Below are 17924 nucleotides of genomic sequence, written 5' to 3'. Positions count from 1 at the left end.
GGGGGGCATACTGAGAATGCAACTTTTTGAAGACGCTTCCCAAGGAGACACATCTTTAAAGTGCTAACTACTTAAAAAAATAATATAAAATGCTCCGCCACGCGAATGTTTAGAACATATTATTCTCTGCGCGCATGTGTGTGGTTTCAATACCAAACAAAAACCCAACAGCACCCACTAGGGGACCATCCTGCTAACTGCATCATTTCTGGTCGATGACCAGTCGTTTCAAACGCAAAATTTTTCCGAGATGAATATTTGAAACATCTTTTGTACAAACGGGGGTCTATAACACAACTCCGAGAACCAGAACTGAACAGTCGGCAACAATGCTCAAAGTGGAGAGTTCAGCTCAAAGTAGCTACCTTACTGCTAACAAAATAGCATTAGCATCACTGAATGAATCAGGGATCTATTTTGAACTTCATACTTTCATTCAACACTTCCTTTTTTTATTGTGAACATAATGAAACTTACATGTCAAATTCCAGGCAAAGACCTCTGACCTGAAGGCTTGACCCGGTTTGAATAAATTCTTCTACTTTCCAGCTGTTTTCCACTGTGATGTTTGCTCTTGTCATTTGACAGGAGTCGTCACCCCACCAGTGGCGGATTTCTGCTGCAGACTTATTTCTTCCTGAAACCTCTTGGCGATCGTGCTCTGTTACGCTTTGTATCTCCGGGACCAGAGGCAGCCCCACAGCATGATGATACCTCCACCGTGTTTTACAGCTATTCCCGACTGATGCATTGTATTTCCACTTTTATGTGTCGGTTTAACATGATCCCAGACACAGTGTTACTTCTCTCGGCCTTAACCTGCTTGGTTTTGGTGTATTGTCTGTTGCAGATTATAATTTGCCTACCGGATTATTCCACGTCACGTATGTTAAGCTCTCCAAACATATTTCAGGAACTTTGCCGATGACCGGGCAGATTTTGTAGTTTAACTTGACGGCATTCCAAATTTCTGTACTGACAGGGAATTATTAGACCTGCATTTTATCAGTATTTCCCTACTTTGTAAGTAAACAAAGGAAGGACGGCTGACAAATTGCAACTGCAGTCAATTATTCTAACTCCGAGTGCAGAATTACCCGGCGGAGAAAAGTGCCTCACAAGCACAAGCAGTGGAGACAGCAGACGAATGGAGCGAGAATTTGTTTAATAATTTATTAAATACAGCACATTACACTCATGTCGATAATGTGAATATACTAGCTCTTACACTATAGAGACTTTTTTTTTTTTTTACATTTAAAATCTTATTGCTGCACATGTTAGAACACAATGCTTCTTTTTCACCTGGCCATGTCATGATGTACAAAATTAGTTGCAGCATCCCATGAAATTAAAAAAAAAACAAAACAAAAAGGAAAAGAAAAGCGTTTCTTTGTGCTACAGATTGCAACGTTGATGTTAAACATCTGGGCCGGTGAGGACGCTGAGGAGACACATGCTACTTGATGGTCGCTTGGCGAGGACGAGCAGACATGAAAAGAATGGAATAAATAAAAGATTTAAAAAAAAAACGTCACGGGGACGTGAGCTCCTTCATGCAGTGCGTTGGTCGGATCCGCTCCTTTCACTGGCGCCAACTCCTACGTGGTAGCCAGCCCTCTTGGTCATTGTTGGCGAAAAGAAGACAGGAACGACTGGACACCGGGTTTGAGTTAGCTACACGTCTCGGAAGAGCAACATCAACCAACTTCGGGGACGCCTCAACGTGCCTTAACCCCCCCCCCCGGAGGAATAACCCAGAACATCCTGACGAGGAACGCCTGGGGTTACGGCCTGCTCCGCTCAGCCCTTCTAATATACGTTCACATCTGGAGCGACATGAAGTGCATTAAGGAAGAAGAGGTGTGTTTGTATCAACTAAAATAGTGCGATTTTACATTCTTTGTCATTGAATTATCCTCCATATTATACCTTTGTCAAACTGGAGTGAGCTGGGGTAAAGTGAAAGAGCATGCAGACTGGTATGCGTTCCTGCGAAGCCAGAGCCAGAAGCTTTTTTTGCAAACCGAAGGTTCAAATGCACAGTACATGAGATTTAAGTAATGCCACTCTTGTCCACTCAGTGGTTCGGTTTCTATTTACTCTTCCTGAACCTTAAATCATTCAGAAAAAAGTGACAAAACAACAGTCAGAACGTCATCTCTGTGCATCGTGCTGCAGACAGAAAACTTAACTAGTGCTATCTTCTCCACTCCTGTAATACTGCTTTTCCCCACCAGATGTTGTCGTGAGTCACGTTAATGCCTTTTTTTTTTGTTTGTTTTTTTAACAGCAGCACATGTGCATAAGTAGCTAAAGTAACTTGTGTTCAGTGCACGTCTTGAAAGTCCTGTAGTGTCCACGTCTGCTCAGTCCTCTCACTGCGAACATATATTTTTTTTTTTTTATCAGTGGTACTGCAGCAGTGTTCTGTTGTCATACGGTGACATCTTGTGGTCCCAGACGGTATGTCCTGGTACATTTTTGACATATAAGTCACTTCTTAATATAAGTAGCATGACCAGCCAATAGAATAAAAAAATAAAATAAAGGTGTGAGTTAAAAGTCCGGAAAAGACATTTTTTCGGTAGCTAAGAGCTTCATTCCAGAGTCAGTCATGCCGTCTTGTGGTACAAAGTAGAATTACAGGCTTGTTAGCAAGCTAGTTTCTGGTTTCACTTGCAAACTTAAGTAAATATCTCTGTAATGGTAATACAATCGACAAACGTCTGAGATTATTCTAGGCTGTTGTTTCCTTATTTATTTATTTTTTTATTCCGTCGGGTGTTTTCTTTAAAAAAATCACAAACCAAAGAATGTATGTGACCCAAAACAAGGGGAGTTTTTCTATCTGAACAAACATTCTGTTAGTGGTTGGTTTGTTTGGTTACTGTTGTTTTTCCTTTTTTAAGGATTATTTCAGACATAATGTGATATTCAATGAAAACGTGCCGACAATAATCATCATAATGTGAAGATACTCAACAGTTTAGTGCTGATCAACAAGCCAAAGCCTCCTCTACCACTTTTTGCCACAAGACGCTGTTGTAAATGTCTTTAGTGTCACTCAGGAGCCAGTTGACTAAACAGCGCCTCCAGTGCATGAAAGCAGCATTGCTGAGTTCCGACTTAAAGCGCCTTCAAAATGAGTCTCTCAGGTTTTAAAAGCATTATGTACTAAACCTTTAACTGCACGTGTGGAGTCACGCTTCTGAACTTTATGTGGAAAGAAAGCAAACGTTTGCTGATAAAGAGCTATAACACTGAAGAGAATATGTCTGGGTATGTAAACAGGTTATTAACGTTAGAATGAGATGGAGAATAACAAAAATCCCTGAGGGCTAAATTCCTACTGACAAGTGAAAATGATTTGCATGTGCAGTCCTTGCATTGACCTTAAAAGTAAATGATTGCCTGGGGTAATAACGGAGTTCTTCAGATAGCTAATGCAATCAGACCGCGTGGACGCAGATCTTCAGCAGTGACGTGGACGGCGATGTTTGCAGCCGAGTACATGAATATGGACTCTTGAACCACATGGAATGAATGAACGAGTGCTGAACGCAACACAGCCGGCGCATTCAATAGGAGAGAGGCGGGAAGAAAGGGATGGAAAGGAAGCGTTAGAAGGTGGAATGGAGAGGGAAGGAAACAGGACGGATGCGGTGCAGTAAGTGGTCCAAAGGCAGAACAATGAGGGGAAAAAACAGAGATGAAAGGAATGTGGCAAAGGGAGAAAGATGAGAGACTGAAGAGAAGAATCTAGAGGAAGGGCTGCGCTCTCTTATCAGGAGAGGTCCTGCAGCCCGCCGCCTTGTTCGATGACCGCCTGGGCGAACTGCTTGAAGACCCGGTCCATGTACGTGCTCTGCCGTGGCCACAGGCCCTCCAGGAAGCCGATGTGGCCGCCGTGGCAGGTGATGAGCAGCGCCAGGTTGGGATTCTGCTTCACCGCCTCCACTGGAATGGCTGCGAGAACAAAGGAGTCGATTAGCAGTGTTTCTTCACCTCAACGTATAGGGTTCAATCTACTCGGGTTAATTATTAACTAAATACAAACCTCACCGAGGCCGACGCATGCTTGGCTGCGTCTGTCGGTCCCACCAGAAGTGCTTCAGAAGCGGAACAGTTTCTTAACTTTGTTGTTTTTGGTCGTCCCTTCTTTGATTTTTTTTTTTTGTGCTCTTGTGCTCCTGACGTCTGTGATGTGGCCACACGGGACGAAGTTATACTTCAATTCAGTTTTTAACACAATGTTCGATTGTGAAAATGGCCCGATTCACAAGGCATTTTGTGTGGCAACTTCCTGCCTGGGCCAATAGAGACATTGTAGAACAGAAGAGTGAGCTGCTCCAGGTGGAAACGTGGCCAAGGTCTAATATAACAGCAAGTATGTCGACATGCAGAGCAGCTCAGGTCTTATGCACAGTCCATTTCTGTGGCCAATCACAAGTTGTTGTGAGGCAACACCGTATTGGATATTACACATTTATATTGTATCCAATATTGCACATTACAGGGGTATATTGTATTGGATAGTGCATATACCTCCACACACTCACTCCTCTAGTTTCTTGGCGACCACTGCCCCTTCAGTGGTCACTATTGTTTTAAAACTGGTCTTAAGTATGAAGACTTTAGCTCATAACTATGATGATTTTTTTTGAACCTCCACCAGATCAGAACTACTGTGTATAACATCAGGCATATGGGGCAATAATGTTATGGCTGGTCGCTCTGCATTAGACACATTAGAGACATATAGCTCCTAGATTGTAATGCCAGGGTAAAACTAAACACTAAAACGGAGTTCAATTGTGAAATAAGTGAATTAAATGCTGACTCGCCAATTTTTTTAGACATTAAAAACATTTCTAAACCCCTTAAAATCAAGAGGGCTTCGCGACCCCCCCCCATGAACCTTTCTGGTTGAGAATCACGGAACTGGATAATGTTGCAGATCAGCACCTGGAGACTCACCGTGAGACGGGGAGAAGACGTCGTCGGCAGCGTTCAGACACAGCATTGGCACCTGCACAGATTTGAGCCGGTGGATGGGGCTGGCGTCGTGGTAGTAGTCGTCGTTGGTGGGGTAGCCGAACATGATGGAGGTGAACCTCTCGTCAAACTGCCGGATGGTCTTGGCCTGTCGACGGGTTGGGGAGAAAGCGGGGAAATGCTCTGTGTGCGCTCGGTTTGATTAAATTAGCGAGGCTCAGCGGTGCTGAAAGTAATCCTCACCTTCATGACATGATCGATGTCGTAACACTTTTCCAGCACTGGCCTGTGTCTGAGGGGGGGGGATTAACAAAAAAAAAGATATAAATAAATAGATAAAACTGACTGGCTGCTGTTACACTGACTGATTTGGAGATGGAAATGTCACAATTAGGAATGTATTGTAGGTATTCTTCCTGCTCGCAGTTCAAGAAAGCACAAAACACACAACTTTAAATCAGAGTATCAAATCTGAATATGTAAATCCGAGTTATCTGAGCTTGTGCAACGTGGAGCCAGAGAGTTAGTGGCCGAGTTAATCCGGCTCTGGCCCCGGCTGACCTGTGCACAGAGGCTTGGAGGCAGCTGGTGAGGTAGGAGTTGAAGAGGAATCGGTCTAAAGGTTTTTCCAGCGAGGCCGTGCACTCGAACACATCCCAGCCCGCTGAGAAGACCACCACCCCCCTCAGGCAGGTCTCCCGGCCCTTTCGGCCCAAGTAGTTAGCCAACATCATCCTGAAAGATAGAGAGGGATGAGGGGGGGGAAAAAGAAGGGATTCCATTTCTGACCAAGCGCTCAATTCAGAGGATTAGTGTGATGAAAAAAGCCGAACTGAGAGCTCTGACATGTCCACAGTAACACTGCTGCTGCCTGCAGTGGATATCTTCAAGTTTACTGCTGTGGTATTCCCATCCTCAAGGTCTTACTGGTAAGTACAGTCCAGCCTTGGCAAACATGTAGAAGCCGTCCTTAAGTGATATTTAAGTGTCCATTCAGCATGTGAGTAAGAGGCTTCCTTACCCGCCCATGGAGACTCCGGCGGCCATGATTGGAGCGGCTCCATGGGTCCTCTGGATGTGTTCGACGACGGTCTCCAGATCCTCCGTGTTGGCCGCGCAGTACGTCCTCGGCGTCTGCGTGAGACAGCGGCATAATACTGTTTTTTAATCTCTGTGCAAAATGTTGCGAATGAAGTGGGCTTGAGGCATTTCAAAGCAACGCGCTTTATTAAGGGATTACAGAGGGAAGGGGGACCACGACCAGCTCCGCCAAAGAGTTGGAGAGAGAACGCATCGGCCATGTATTGGCGACGTGAAGCTGGTTAATCCGTTGAAAAAATCCATAAATTAGCCGCTTCGTTGTTTCAGCCGCAGGGACTGGACGGAGCTGAATGTGGAGGGAAATGTCACGGTGGATGCGAAAAGCTAACTCACACCAAGAGAATGTTTTTGTGTGAAAAAGAGTTTGAAAAAAGTAGCCGCTTACAATCCGGAATTTACGGTAGTTTTTGTTTGTGCACGATCTCACTCAAGATGCAGTTCATCCCTCACAAAACCATGAGCGTGCAATTCAGTGCGCTTTCCGCTGGATCCTAGTGAGCTGAAGAACGGGCCTCCCCTCGTGGTCATGGAGAGCTCGCACGTGATCACACAACACACAGCCTCTGCACAAGAGCTGAGTTATTTACAAGGAGCGATAGCGGGAGAGAAAGCGGACTAACAGATCGTATCACTGAGGCCGCACACGTGCCCTCATTGTACTTCAATCCTTCAGGGAGGATCACTTGAGTCTTATCGCTTTGGGCGGTAAATGAAAGCGGGACGCTCTTTAGTAAAATGCACGGGGCCAATCAGGCCACAGCTGAGGCAATTACACAGCTCATTCATCAACTGTCAAAATGTAAAGAGTGCTTTTTTTTTGGGGGGGGGGGGGGTTAGAAGTAGTGCCAGCCGGCCTCCCCTCCAAAAAGTTGAGTCAATATATATCAGTACATGTATATTTATTCTGTCTTTTTATGGCTGCTGCACAACTTATAGTGTTCAAAGTTTTGGAGAAGGGTTAAAGCCTATTTCCACTTCAATAAGTAAGAGCACGTTGATTAACATTTAAAACAAGTCAGCTCTCACTTAAAAAAAAAAAAAAGAGTCTATTTAAGAAGTCCACTTTCTCAGGATGCTGTCGAGTCCCCGGCTCTTCAGGAGTGCTCATTAAGATTCCAGCAGGAACTCGGGCAAAAGTAAATTCCTGTTTTTCTTTTCCTCTCTGGCTTCCTCTAATAGGCCCGCACAAGTGAGGAGCTGCACGGGGACAGCGGGGCCAACTGAAGGAAATCCACTCAGTGTGATATAGACTAGAAAGAATCAAACCCCAGTGGGTCGGCAGGCATCCTCGGCAGATTTAAACTTCCTCACTCCACAGCAAAGGGTTCACGTAATAGGTGTTTTACCGGGGCTGGAAGTAGGGCGTAGAACATTTCTCACACAGCGGGTCGCTCCAAAGCGATGGCCTATTTTAACAATGGAGGACGTTCACACTAACTAGACGCAGAGAAAACAGAGGCAGAACAAATGCTAAACAGTTTGCATACAGTGGTGCACAACTCCCCAAATTCCTTTCAATACCAAGGTCATTGGGTTTAATTCTTTATGGGGAGAGGTCTCTAATATATGGATATTTACATGCAGGAATAACACATTTATTACATTATAATAATCATATACTTTATTTATAAGCATCGATACTCAAGGTCCGTGATCATAATGAAATATGAAAACACATTTAGCTCCACAGCAGCAACATTAAAAAGTTAAGCTTGTTGCGTTCCACTTTTAGGTAAAAGGTTGTGGTGACGGTGGAGGCTGGAGGGACGGTGTGGGTGGGAGGGGGAGGCAGATCTGAGAGGTGAACGTCACCATCTTATTGATGCGGCTTTAAAATGACAGATTGTCATGTCAGATGTTACGGCTCCGTCGCCATCACGCTCTAACAACTATGTTAATACCACGTGAGTATTTACCTTGTGCAGTGTGACAGTGTGATCCAACATCGGGTCTACCAGGGCGTGACGTCTCATGACACTCTTCAACCTATGTGATCTTAATAAGGTGGTGCAGCAGTGTGACACAACAGCGCGGCCATTTACACGGCGCTCACGCCGCTTCGGTCATTTATATTATTCAAACTCTGCAACGCCGCACCGACCGTTACATTCCAACAGCACTATGTCTTTTATATTGGCAGGACTGCTCTGTCATGCATTGGGCGAGGACGTTAACGGCCTCGTGGTTAGTGAATCAGTTGGAACTGAACACCGTAAAAATGGTGTAGGTGCATCAAAGCAAAAAATAAAAAACAAGAACACAACAGCATTTTCAAGTTAAAAACGGAAACCTTTTTTTCAATTTTTGTGTGAATGTTTGGTAGTTTTATCATTGAAAGTCCCCCGTCATAGCAATCAGACTTGGTCATCTGTCCATATGAATGTCCGTGTAGTATCCATTGTTAATGTTCCTAGTGTATTGTTCTCTGCACGCGTGTGTGTGGTTTCATTACAAAAACAAACAACAGCACCCACTTATGGCCCTACATGCTAACTACATCATTTTTGGGGGCATTTCCGTGTAAACAGGCATCATTTTCAAAATGTTGCCGCAAAACTAAACATGTTTTTCAATTGAAACGTTGGAACCTTGGAAACCGTTTCTACCTAACCCAGTAAGGTTCTGTGCTGATGGAGTAGCTTTACACACAATGATGAGAAGATCATTTTCATCCAGTTTAAATAGAAATGTGTTCTTCTCATCCCCCATCAAGCAAACTGCACCCTGGAAACTCAGCACGTGCGCTCCATACAGCTGAGCGAGCTCATTTCCATGACCCGCTCTTCAGAGTAGCAGGATACATATTAGCCACAGAGTCCAATGTGTAGCCACAATGCAGAGCATGAAGAGTGACTGTGCGCCATCCCGCTTGAGGACGTGATGAAATCTCTGGCAGTACGATAAGACAGGGGTGAAACGCTTGCCTCTAAAGGACGTGTCCCTGTTGTGAAACAGACGTACACAGAGAAAGGGCGAGAGTTTGCTCCCATTTTTGTTGGCTAAATATACGTACCCGGGTGTGAGGGGACAGATTAAGCCAGGTGTCAGAACGACACGTGTGCGGAGAGGTCATATTTCAGTGGATGGGCATTAAAAAGCAGTATCTGCACACAACTTAATCCCCGCTGTGCCCACAACAATGTCTGTGCAGCGTCCACTTAGCTTTCCTGTGACACGTGTGCCACAGAAACGCTCTGAGAGGCTGCGGCGCGGGAAACGACCTCTCTGCTCAGGAGCGACACCGACGGTCTCTGACATTGCCCCATAAAGCAAATGAAGAGGCTGTTGTGAACTTACCAGTAGTGTTTCACCAGAAACTCCTCTGTTGTTGAATACCACACACCTGAAATCCACAAAACACACCAAAGTCACTCGTCCGTCTGCGAATTGTAAAGCTCAGCTACCAAAGAATGTGAAAGAGCATTGACTGACTGTCGGTCTTTCCTCTGCACGTCAATGTCTGAGGGCTTTATTGTAGGAAACGACCCACATTGATTTTCGTTGTTAATTTTGTTGTATATAGTGTTTTTAGCAAAATCATGTTTTTCTGAATCAGGGGTGTCACACATTAAGGCTCGTGGGCCAAAACCGGCCTGCAAGAGGCTCTAATCCGGCCAAACCACCAATAAAGCCCGAGCTGAGATATCAGGGATGCTGCCATGGAAGATAGCAAACTGACATTAGCCTCAAAGCCATGCTGTCGGCGTGAATTTGTAAAAACATGCATAAAGCAACAGGTATAGGAGAGGATTTGGGGAAAATTCGCAGGATTTTGCACCAGAACGTTTCATTAAAATTGGCTTCATGTTGAGATTGTTGTCACTTCAGGGAGTAGTTGTACGGTTTTTGTGACATTTTCATCACGTCTTCTCAAATCTCAAAATGAATCCGCCATTGGTCTCAAGGGTCATTCAAAGCACAATTGAAATGATTCTAAATTACTGTAATTAGACAAAACTAGTCTAATTCACAGTAAAGAAAATAAAATAAAATGCATGTTGTAGAATGTTGTTTCGCTGTTTATTCAAGCATTAAACCATATCCCCAGTCTTGTTTGTCTCTGTTTAAACTTGTTTAAGCAACATGTCACATTTTAATGACACACAATGGTCTCAAATCCATTAAAGTTGATCATTTTTAACACAGTTATTGTCGTCTGTCGCTTATCATCGAATCTCACTTCTATTTGCAGTTATCCTCTTAACAGGTCATTTTCTGTCTTTATCTATAAGGACAACAATGACTTTGTTGGAGACCACGAAGTGGAAAGGTACATGGTGGCCTACTTTCTTTTAAAATAATGTTTTCAATTCACAGAAGAAAAAAAGAGGAGGGAATTAGATGACATGTGCAGAGAGATGCAGCTGTGAGCAGAGCATTCTGTTTCTACTGTTAAAGCAGACGCGTCAGTGTCAGGAGGAGGAGGAGGAGGAGGAGGAGGAGGAGCAGGAGGAAGAGGAGGGCTGCGGTGCAGGTTGGGGGGGGGGGGAGGATGCACGCTGCGGTGGCGGTGCGGACTCAGAAGCCGGTCCGGGGCTAAGCTGCAGAGCTTGTACCGAGGATAAGCTGTAATTAATGAAGCCATGCGCAGACAAGGGTGAGGGGTGGAAGATGCTGAGTGTGCCGGCTCTCCTCCCATTGCCTTCCCAAATCTGGATGAAAGAATGAGTGCAGGGAACACAGAACAGCCCAGCTGAAACTGCCTCCGTCTGCAACTCCACAAGCTTCTGCTACGTTTGGATATTTAAAAAAGCAGAGCTTAGCAAACCAATTTTGCCTGAAATAACCCCCCCCAAGGGCCATTTCGCATAAAGTCTCCCCCATGAAAGCCCAAAGGTCTGATCTGGCCGTGTGCTTGGCTGGGACCACCCACCTGTACCCCAGATCGCGGCTCTGCTGGACCATGTGCAGGATGTAAGACTCCCGGCTGGTGCCGGTCAGGCCGGGCAGCAGCAGGACGGTGGGCCTGGTGGAGGCATCCGGGTGGGAGATGCTGTCGTCGTTGTCGAACCAGTCCAGAGAAATCTGGCCTCCGTCGGCCGCTTTAATGAGCTCGCTGCGGAAAAGGGGTGGGACACGTAAATATGACCTCCCGCCTCTCCGTCTCTCTCATGTGACGCGCAAACGCACTCTGCCAAAGAGGAACTGGATATGTGAGTTGGAGCGCTGACGGCCGGCGGCCCTATTCCCTTTCTGATCGTTTTGTAGAGCAACTTTTAAGATGTTTGTGCCAGTGGCTCCTTATGGTCGATCAATTCCAGGGCTATTCAGCCCCAGCCTGGCAGACGAGGTGATTCAGTACCACAACCAGCACATTTTAAGAGCCTGCACGGCTCACAGCCACACCCGCTGTGCCAGCCGACTCGGCTTCGGCTCAGTGGTGAAGACATCAGCATGGAATTACAGAACCGCCATGAAATATGCACACGAGGCGGGATTTTTTTTGTTGTCCCTCCAGTGACCAAAGAGAGGAGGGAGGAGGGGCGCTAATCCGTCCGGAACTTCACCTGGACGGCCCTCGGTAAATAGGACGGTGTTCACCGTGTCCGTCCTTGGGTCGACCTTGGGTAACTTCATTACAGGTGTCGGGTGTGTGGAGCGTCCAGGTGTCCCCGGAGGTGAATATGATTATCACTTTTGATAAATTGAGATGTGCTCTGGGATGGATACGGCCCCGGTGCATTATAGGAATATTTGTCTCCTTGACAAAATGACAGGATGAAAAGCAGGGGCAGAGTGTCCTTGGGACGGACATATGATTTCACTAATAATATAACCTCGGGTATCAACAATATCAATATCATATATCAGAATCAGGTGGGTTGGGGTCCACTTTGAGAGTCTTTGTACCTATATGATAGACAGTTTATCAAAATCCAGTAAGTTTAGTAAAGTAAGAAGAATTCCAGAAACACAAGTGTGACAAAATACAAACATTTTCCTTCCAAAATTCTTAAAGAAATTACACAAAATCTGTTAGATCTTCATTTTCAAAACTCCAACAAGTCCTCAACTGTTTCTTTTTTTAGTTTTTTTGCTGCACACAGTATACACTTCACTGAACGTCTGTCATTTATGCTGAACTTTGTCAAAAAATGATGTTCTGGCTCCACAGTGGAGTGGACTGTCAATTGTGTCCAGAATTGAATCTGTTTAGCAGAAGTGACGTAGAGGTATTACCACAACCTGATCTCAAGTGGTTAGCCTAAAACGCAAGTGTTAAGCAGTCCGCGTCAGGACTCGACCCATGTGATGGGATCACCTGAAACACATCGTAACCAGGCCCAGATCGACGTTTACGCTGCCCTTAGCAACAGTATTAGCTATTTTACATTGCACTTTTGCTCTCACTGCAGCAATTTACTCAATTTCAAACAGACCAGAGTCCGTTTCGTTTTGTTTTAAGCTTAACACTCATCTAAATGACACACTGGCATCAATAGAATGACATCCGAACTGTTGTTTCATTTCTTAATACAATCTATAACATGCTGTAGCTCCAAGTGCTTCTCTCTTTATATCAATGCACTCAAACACATGACATTTTACTCACATGAATTAATCACACGGAGAACTTTTGATCTAATAACACATTTTTAAAAATGACACAATGGGAATGAATACGTGCTACAAGTGAAATAATGCTAGCAGATCTGTATTAATACACCTTAATCTCCTCTGAATACTCGGAGGGGGGGGCGCGAGGAATGCAGTGCCAATTAATCTCCAGCAGAATGTTATCAAGGCGCAGGCTGGGTGCTGCAAGCCAGCGTCGTGGCACAAAAGATCCCTTTCTCCTCTGAGCTGTTCAGTGTGGCTGAGAACAAGACTGGGAATTGTAACCAGTTGTGACACTGGGAAAGAAAGAAATGAAGAAACGGGCCAACAGCAGTCGCTCGGGGGAGTCGGGGAGTTCGGAGGGTTTCTCCATCGAGGCTGTGCACAGCTGACAAAGCAAAAGTCAGCGGACTCTCCCTGAGAGAAATCTGAGATGTTTAAACAGCTTAGCTGTTCTCGTCACATCACTCGCTGTGTCGCTGATGCGTTGGAGGGCTTACTTTCTGTAGACGACTCCAGGTTTGGCTGTGACGAAGGGTCTCAGCAGGGTCTGGATACGACTCTCCCAGCACCAGAAGGTGGGGTAGTAGGTCTCGGACACCACCGGACATTGTTCCCTCAGAAACTGGTAGAACTTCTTACCCCCGGAGATCAGCTGTGGCTTCTGAAAAACACCAAGAAAAACAAAAGTAATGTGTCGTCAGCATAGAAAAAATAAAAAATCATTCTACTTAAATACTTATCGACTTTATGGCCATTTAAAAAAATTTTTTACTGAAACCACGCGACACACAGGCTCTGTTTACGTGTTTTCAAATGCAAACGGCGTTCTAACAGCGTTGTCGCATAAACGGGGGAAAACGCATCTTTTTTGAAACGCTGCTGCGCACGCGCACCGCAGCCGTAATAAATAGTTCTTCTGCAAACAGACCTCGTTTTCATTCCGTTGCCGGGCAAACGCTAAAGTGTTCTGAAACATAAACAACAAAAATGATGCGTTTTCACTTGAAACGTTGTGTAAACGGGGTCTGACATACAAAATCTGTTTTTACAAATACGTTTACTTCTAAATCATCACTCCCTTCACTTCCCTATACCCATAAAATACAATCTAGAAAATCCAAAATCTACACACTGGTCATTCAAGTAGCCTCAGACTTCCTCCAATTACACTGCACATATTTCCTGACTGAAGCTCTGAATGGGTGCATCTTTGACGAACTGAAGTCACTGTCACTTCTATAAACATCATCAAATATTGCTTCACTATGTTTAACATTTCACATATTTATAAGCTCAATGGATCCATTCTTACCTCTGGGTAAATAATGTTCATGTTATGAGAAATGTAAACCCTATTTGTCATGCACTACCAACACATTTTACAAGCTGTGGAGATCCTTCGGAACATAAACTACATCCATCCATCTTCTTTACTGCTGTATTCAACGTAAGGTCACGGGGTGCTGGAGCCGATCCCAGCTGACTATATGAGTGAAGGCAGGATGCACCCTGGACAGGTCGTCAGTCCATCACAGAGACAAACACACACACACATTTCAGTTTTACATCAGGGGCTGTCAAACACAAACAGGGGCGACACATACAACCCAATTTCATCCTGAGTGGGCCGGATTGGTAAAACCATAATAACCTTTAAATTCAAACTTTAAAGTGTTTTCTTTGTTGAGCTGCAGAGTATACGTGATGAAAATGTCGATATTTTCACCAGACCAAATAGTTATTATGGAAAATTATTACAATCTCAATATAAAACTAATTTTAATGAAATATTTTGGTGCAAAATAGAATGAAATGTCCCAAAAGAAAAAAGAAAAAATCTCTTATAGCTGTTGCATCATGCACGTTTTTACAAAATGACCCTGACAGCATAGTTTGACAGCAACAAGGTAGGCAGCTTTATGCTGATACCTCAGCTCGGGTCTCAGTGTTGTGTTGTGTCCGCTACACCTAAGAAATATGTAAAAAAAACTAAAGAAACTATGTTTCAGTTCGAGCTGAATTTCAGTTTTCTATAGAGTACCCACAGAGAGATACCTAGGTATACATGGTGATCCTCAAACCAAGGATATTCACGAGCGCCATCACTATATCCAGTCATGCAATTATGTAAACGACTGACTGAACCACCATTAATCATGTTTCCATGTACTATGCATTCATTCTCTTCATGAACTCACAAAAAAAAAATATGTGTGATATACTTGTGAATTTAAAGATTTGATGCACAGTTTACAAATGTCAAGAAACTGATTCATTTCTGAAACACTGCTCAATGGGGGGGACAAAAAAACAAAAGCTCTCACAGCGATCAACATCATAAACTTGTTTGTACTGTTTGATTGATTCATTATGTGATTTGTTGACTATTTACATGGTAAAATGTGGGCTAACTCTAATCCGAGCTGGCTGGAGATCAATAGGTTACTGGCAGATTGTGCCCTTGAGCAGACATGTTTAAAGGTCACAATTTAGTTATTGTCTATTGACATTATAGTCTTTTTACACATATATGACAAAACTAACCTCCATTTTAGGTTTTTTCTACTCATGGACAATAGAAGTATAAATAAATGTACCTAAACCTAACTCTCCAAAAGACTACCAAATCTAACACACCGAGACCATTATGTAATTTACCAAATAAAAAACTCAAAATTCAATAATCTGGTCAATTTCACTGGTATTCAAATCATGTATATATAAAAAGAAATAACAAGCAGAAGCCTCCCAGCATGCAATGAGGGAAACTAAATATGTTTTAAGAGGAATTTCTGCACTGTGCATCCATGACAGGAGTAAACCTGTGATACAACGTGAAAACATGTCAAACATATTTGTAAAAACAGCATAATAAACACCTTTAATGAAATGGAATAATGCACACACGTACACATATAATTACATGCACATACACAGACACATATTTAACCCCTTGTAAATATTCTATATAAATATATAATATAAACATGCAAGTACACAAACACACATATCGAATTCAACATAACGGGGTTAAATATGGACAATTATAATGGATTGTATAGTGATGTGAGTTTTTACACAATAATAATGGCGTGTTAGTCAAGGAGGAATAAGAAGTGCATGCTTCTCCCTCCTGTTTGTTGATTTGTTTGTTATAAACATATAAAATGAACCTTAAAGATCAGCGCTCCTCTTTGCGGCTCCTCTTATTTGCAGGATTAGATCGTTTTGGTTTAATTTCCTCTCCCACCTTATAAAACTGACACTGTGACAGGATGAATCTAATGCATTCAGAGCAACACGCGCGTGTATGATCGTTAATAACGGGATGATTTGGTGGAGTTTCTGCAGCTCCTTGTGACAAACTGCCGGTACCGGCTTTTCAAGCTAACAGTACCGTTAGCCGAGTTAGCTTAGCATTCTGACTGACACGGCTTTTTTCTCGCACATGTGCCGCACTCGCGCAGGAATCATAATGTCGTTAAAAAAATAATAAATGTCGTGTATTAAGTCTGAACGCGGCCATACGTGAGGAGGTCGGTTAGGTTAGGACGCCGGGGAGAAGTCGCGGGGCGGCAGCCGGGAGAGGATGCTCGTCCTCGGGGAAGGAACGCGCGGAGGGCTTCGGACACACGCTCACGCGCACATCCAGCTATTTAAAAAAAAAATAAAAATAAAAATAAAAAAAACATATAAACGCGTCTGACCTTCGCCACAGAGAGCAGGTAGTAGCAGGTGTACGCCGCGCTGAAGCCCAGCACCAGAGACAGCCCGACGCCGGAGCCGAACAGCCCAACTTTGACTTGGTTCTCCAGGTAATGCGACAGGTCCCGGGTCAGAATGTGGAAATTCAAGTCCAGCGAGATCATTGCAAAGCGTCCCTGTGGCGTCCCGGCCAGCTCCGAGGAAAAGCTGCTGCTGCTGCTGCTGCTGCTGCCGCTGCGTCCGCCTGCCAGCCCGCGGTGAAGGAGACAGTCAAGGGGACCTGCTCAGGGCGCATAGATGTGAATGTGAGAGTGTGTGTGTGTGTGTGTGAATGTGTGTGTCCAGCATGCGGTGGCGCTCTTTGACCAGCTATCAGCGGATCTGCTGAGTCAGGAGTGCGCCCCCTGCAGGCGGCAGAAGGGAGGAGCAGCCTCTGCAGTTCTCTCCTGATCCAGTGTGAAAGCAGGTTACCTGGACCAGGGGTCCGCTACCTGCATGACCAAAAGAGCCGTTTTTACAGCTTTACACCAAATCAAATTTAACCCCTGGCCTGGACTGATGCTGTGTGAACAGTCACACACACTCAGTCACACACATTTTTTTTTAAAGTCGCAAAAAAAATAGAACAGCCACAAATACATGTTTTGGGGCTGTTATCAGTCCACTAATAAAATGAAACTGAAAAAAAAGTAATCACAGAGAGATAAATAATAACATTCATTCATGGAAACAGTCAATTTTGAGTCACCACTTCACTTCACATACATGCTTCTGGATTTTGGAACTGGAATACTGTATCTCGACAGAATCTACACACAAACTCCAAGAAGGCACTCAAATACTAACCGTTATACCACTGTGCTACTCTGTTCTTTAAAGTCATGTGGTCATATAGATTCATAACCAAAAGTCATTCAGGCAACCTGTCTTGTATTGTATTGTATTGTATTGTATTGTATTGTATTGTATTGTATTTGGATTTGTTTGTATGTCATTCAATCTAGGTATGAACTATGAAAATTATTGCTGAAGTCCTTGTTGGAAATACTCACACATAATGACTGATGCTGAGGAGCACTGACCATGGTGTACTGTATGTCACAAGGCAAGGCTCGGCCAAAACTCAAATGAATCATAAACCAAAAAGGAATTTGCATGGACAGCAGGACATTTGCCTGTTCACTCTGGAAATATGATCATGGATATGCTGCAGAGGCACTTAACAAAGAAAATTAATTACAACCAGGCAAAGCAGGCAAATGCCCCAGAGTCCTCTGACGCCACGAGGGGCACCAATGCTCTGCGTTTACCATGTGGAAAAGTACAGTAATTAAATTAACTGATAATGTTATGAAGTATGCTTTTGTGGAGGCTTAAAGGTGACACTGTGACCCCGTCATGTGACCACATCTTGTACAATGGTGCTGAAATCCTTGTATTTTGGTTTATGGAGTGTGTTTTAACAGAGGTACCGTTTGCATTTCACACAATGCACACAATGAGAGGGGGGAAAAATAGTTTAAATCAACCCAGGTCCATTAGAAGGTTGAGGAGTGTAG

At 44.0% G+C, this 17924-nt stretch overlaps 1 protein-coding gene across 1 annotated transcript; it reads right to left on the bottom strand.

Moving 5' to 3' along the window:
* Positions 1–1149: 1149 nt before the first annotated feature.
* abhd3 (abhydrolase domain containing 3, phospholipase) lies at positions 1150–16680 on the bottom strand. The gene is made up of 9 exons (XM_080459601.1): positions 16368–16680; positions 13158–13321; positions 10973–11155; positions 9397–9442; positions 6020–6132; positions 5560–5733; positions 5242–5290; positions 4981–5146; positions 1150–3969 (listed from the first exon to the last, which is right to left on the bottom strand). Exons 1-9 carry the CDS (start codon positions 16527–16529, stop codon positions 3788–3790), a joined length of 1239 nt encoding a protein of 412 aa, XP_080315727.1. The 5' UTR covers positions 16530–16680; the 3' UTR covers positions 1150–3787.
* Positions 16681–17924: the final 1244 nt, after the last annotated feature.

Source organism: Lipophrys pholis, assembly GCF_963383615.2.
Source record: "Lipophrys pholis genome assembly, chromosome: 1".
NCBI lineage: Eukaryota > Metazoa > Chordata > Actinopteri > Blenniiformes > Blenniidae > Lipophrys > Lipophrys pholis.
This window is presented reverse-complemented; position numbering and strand designations above follow the sequence as displayed.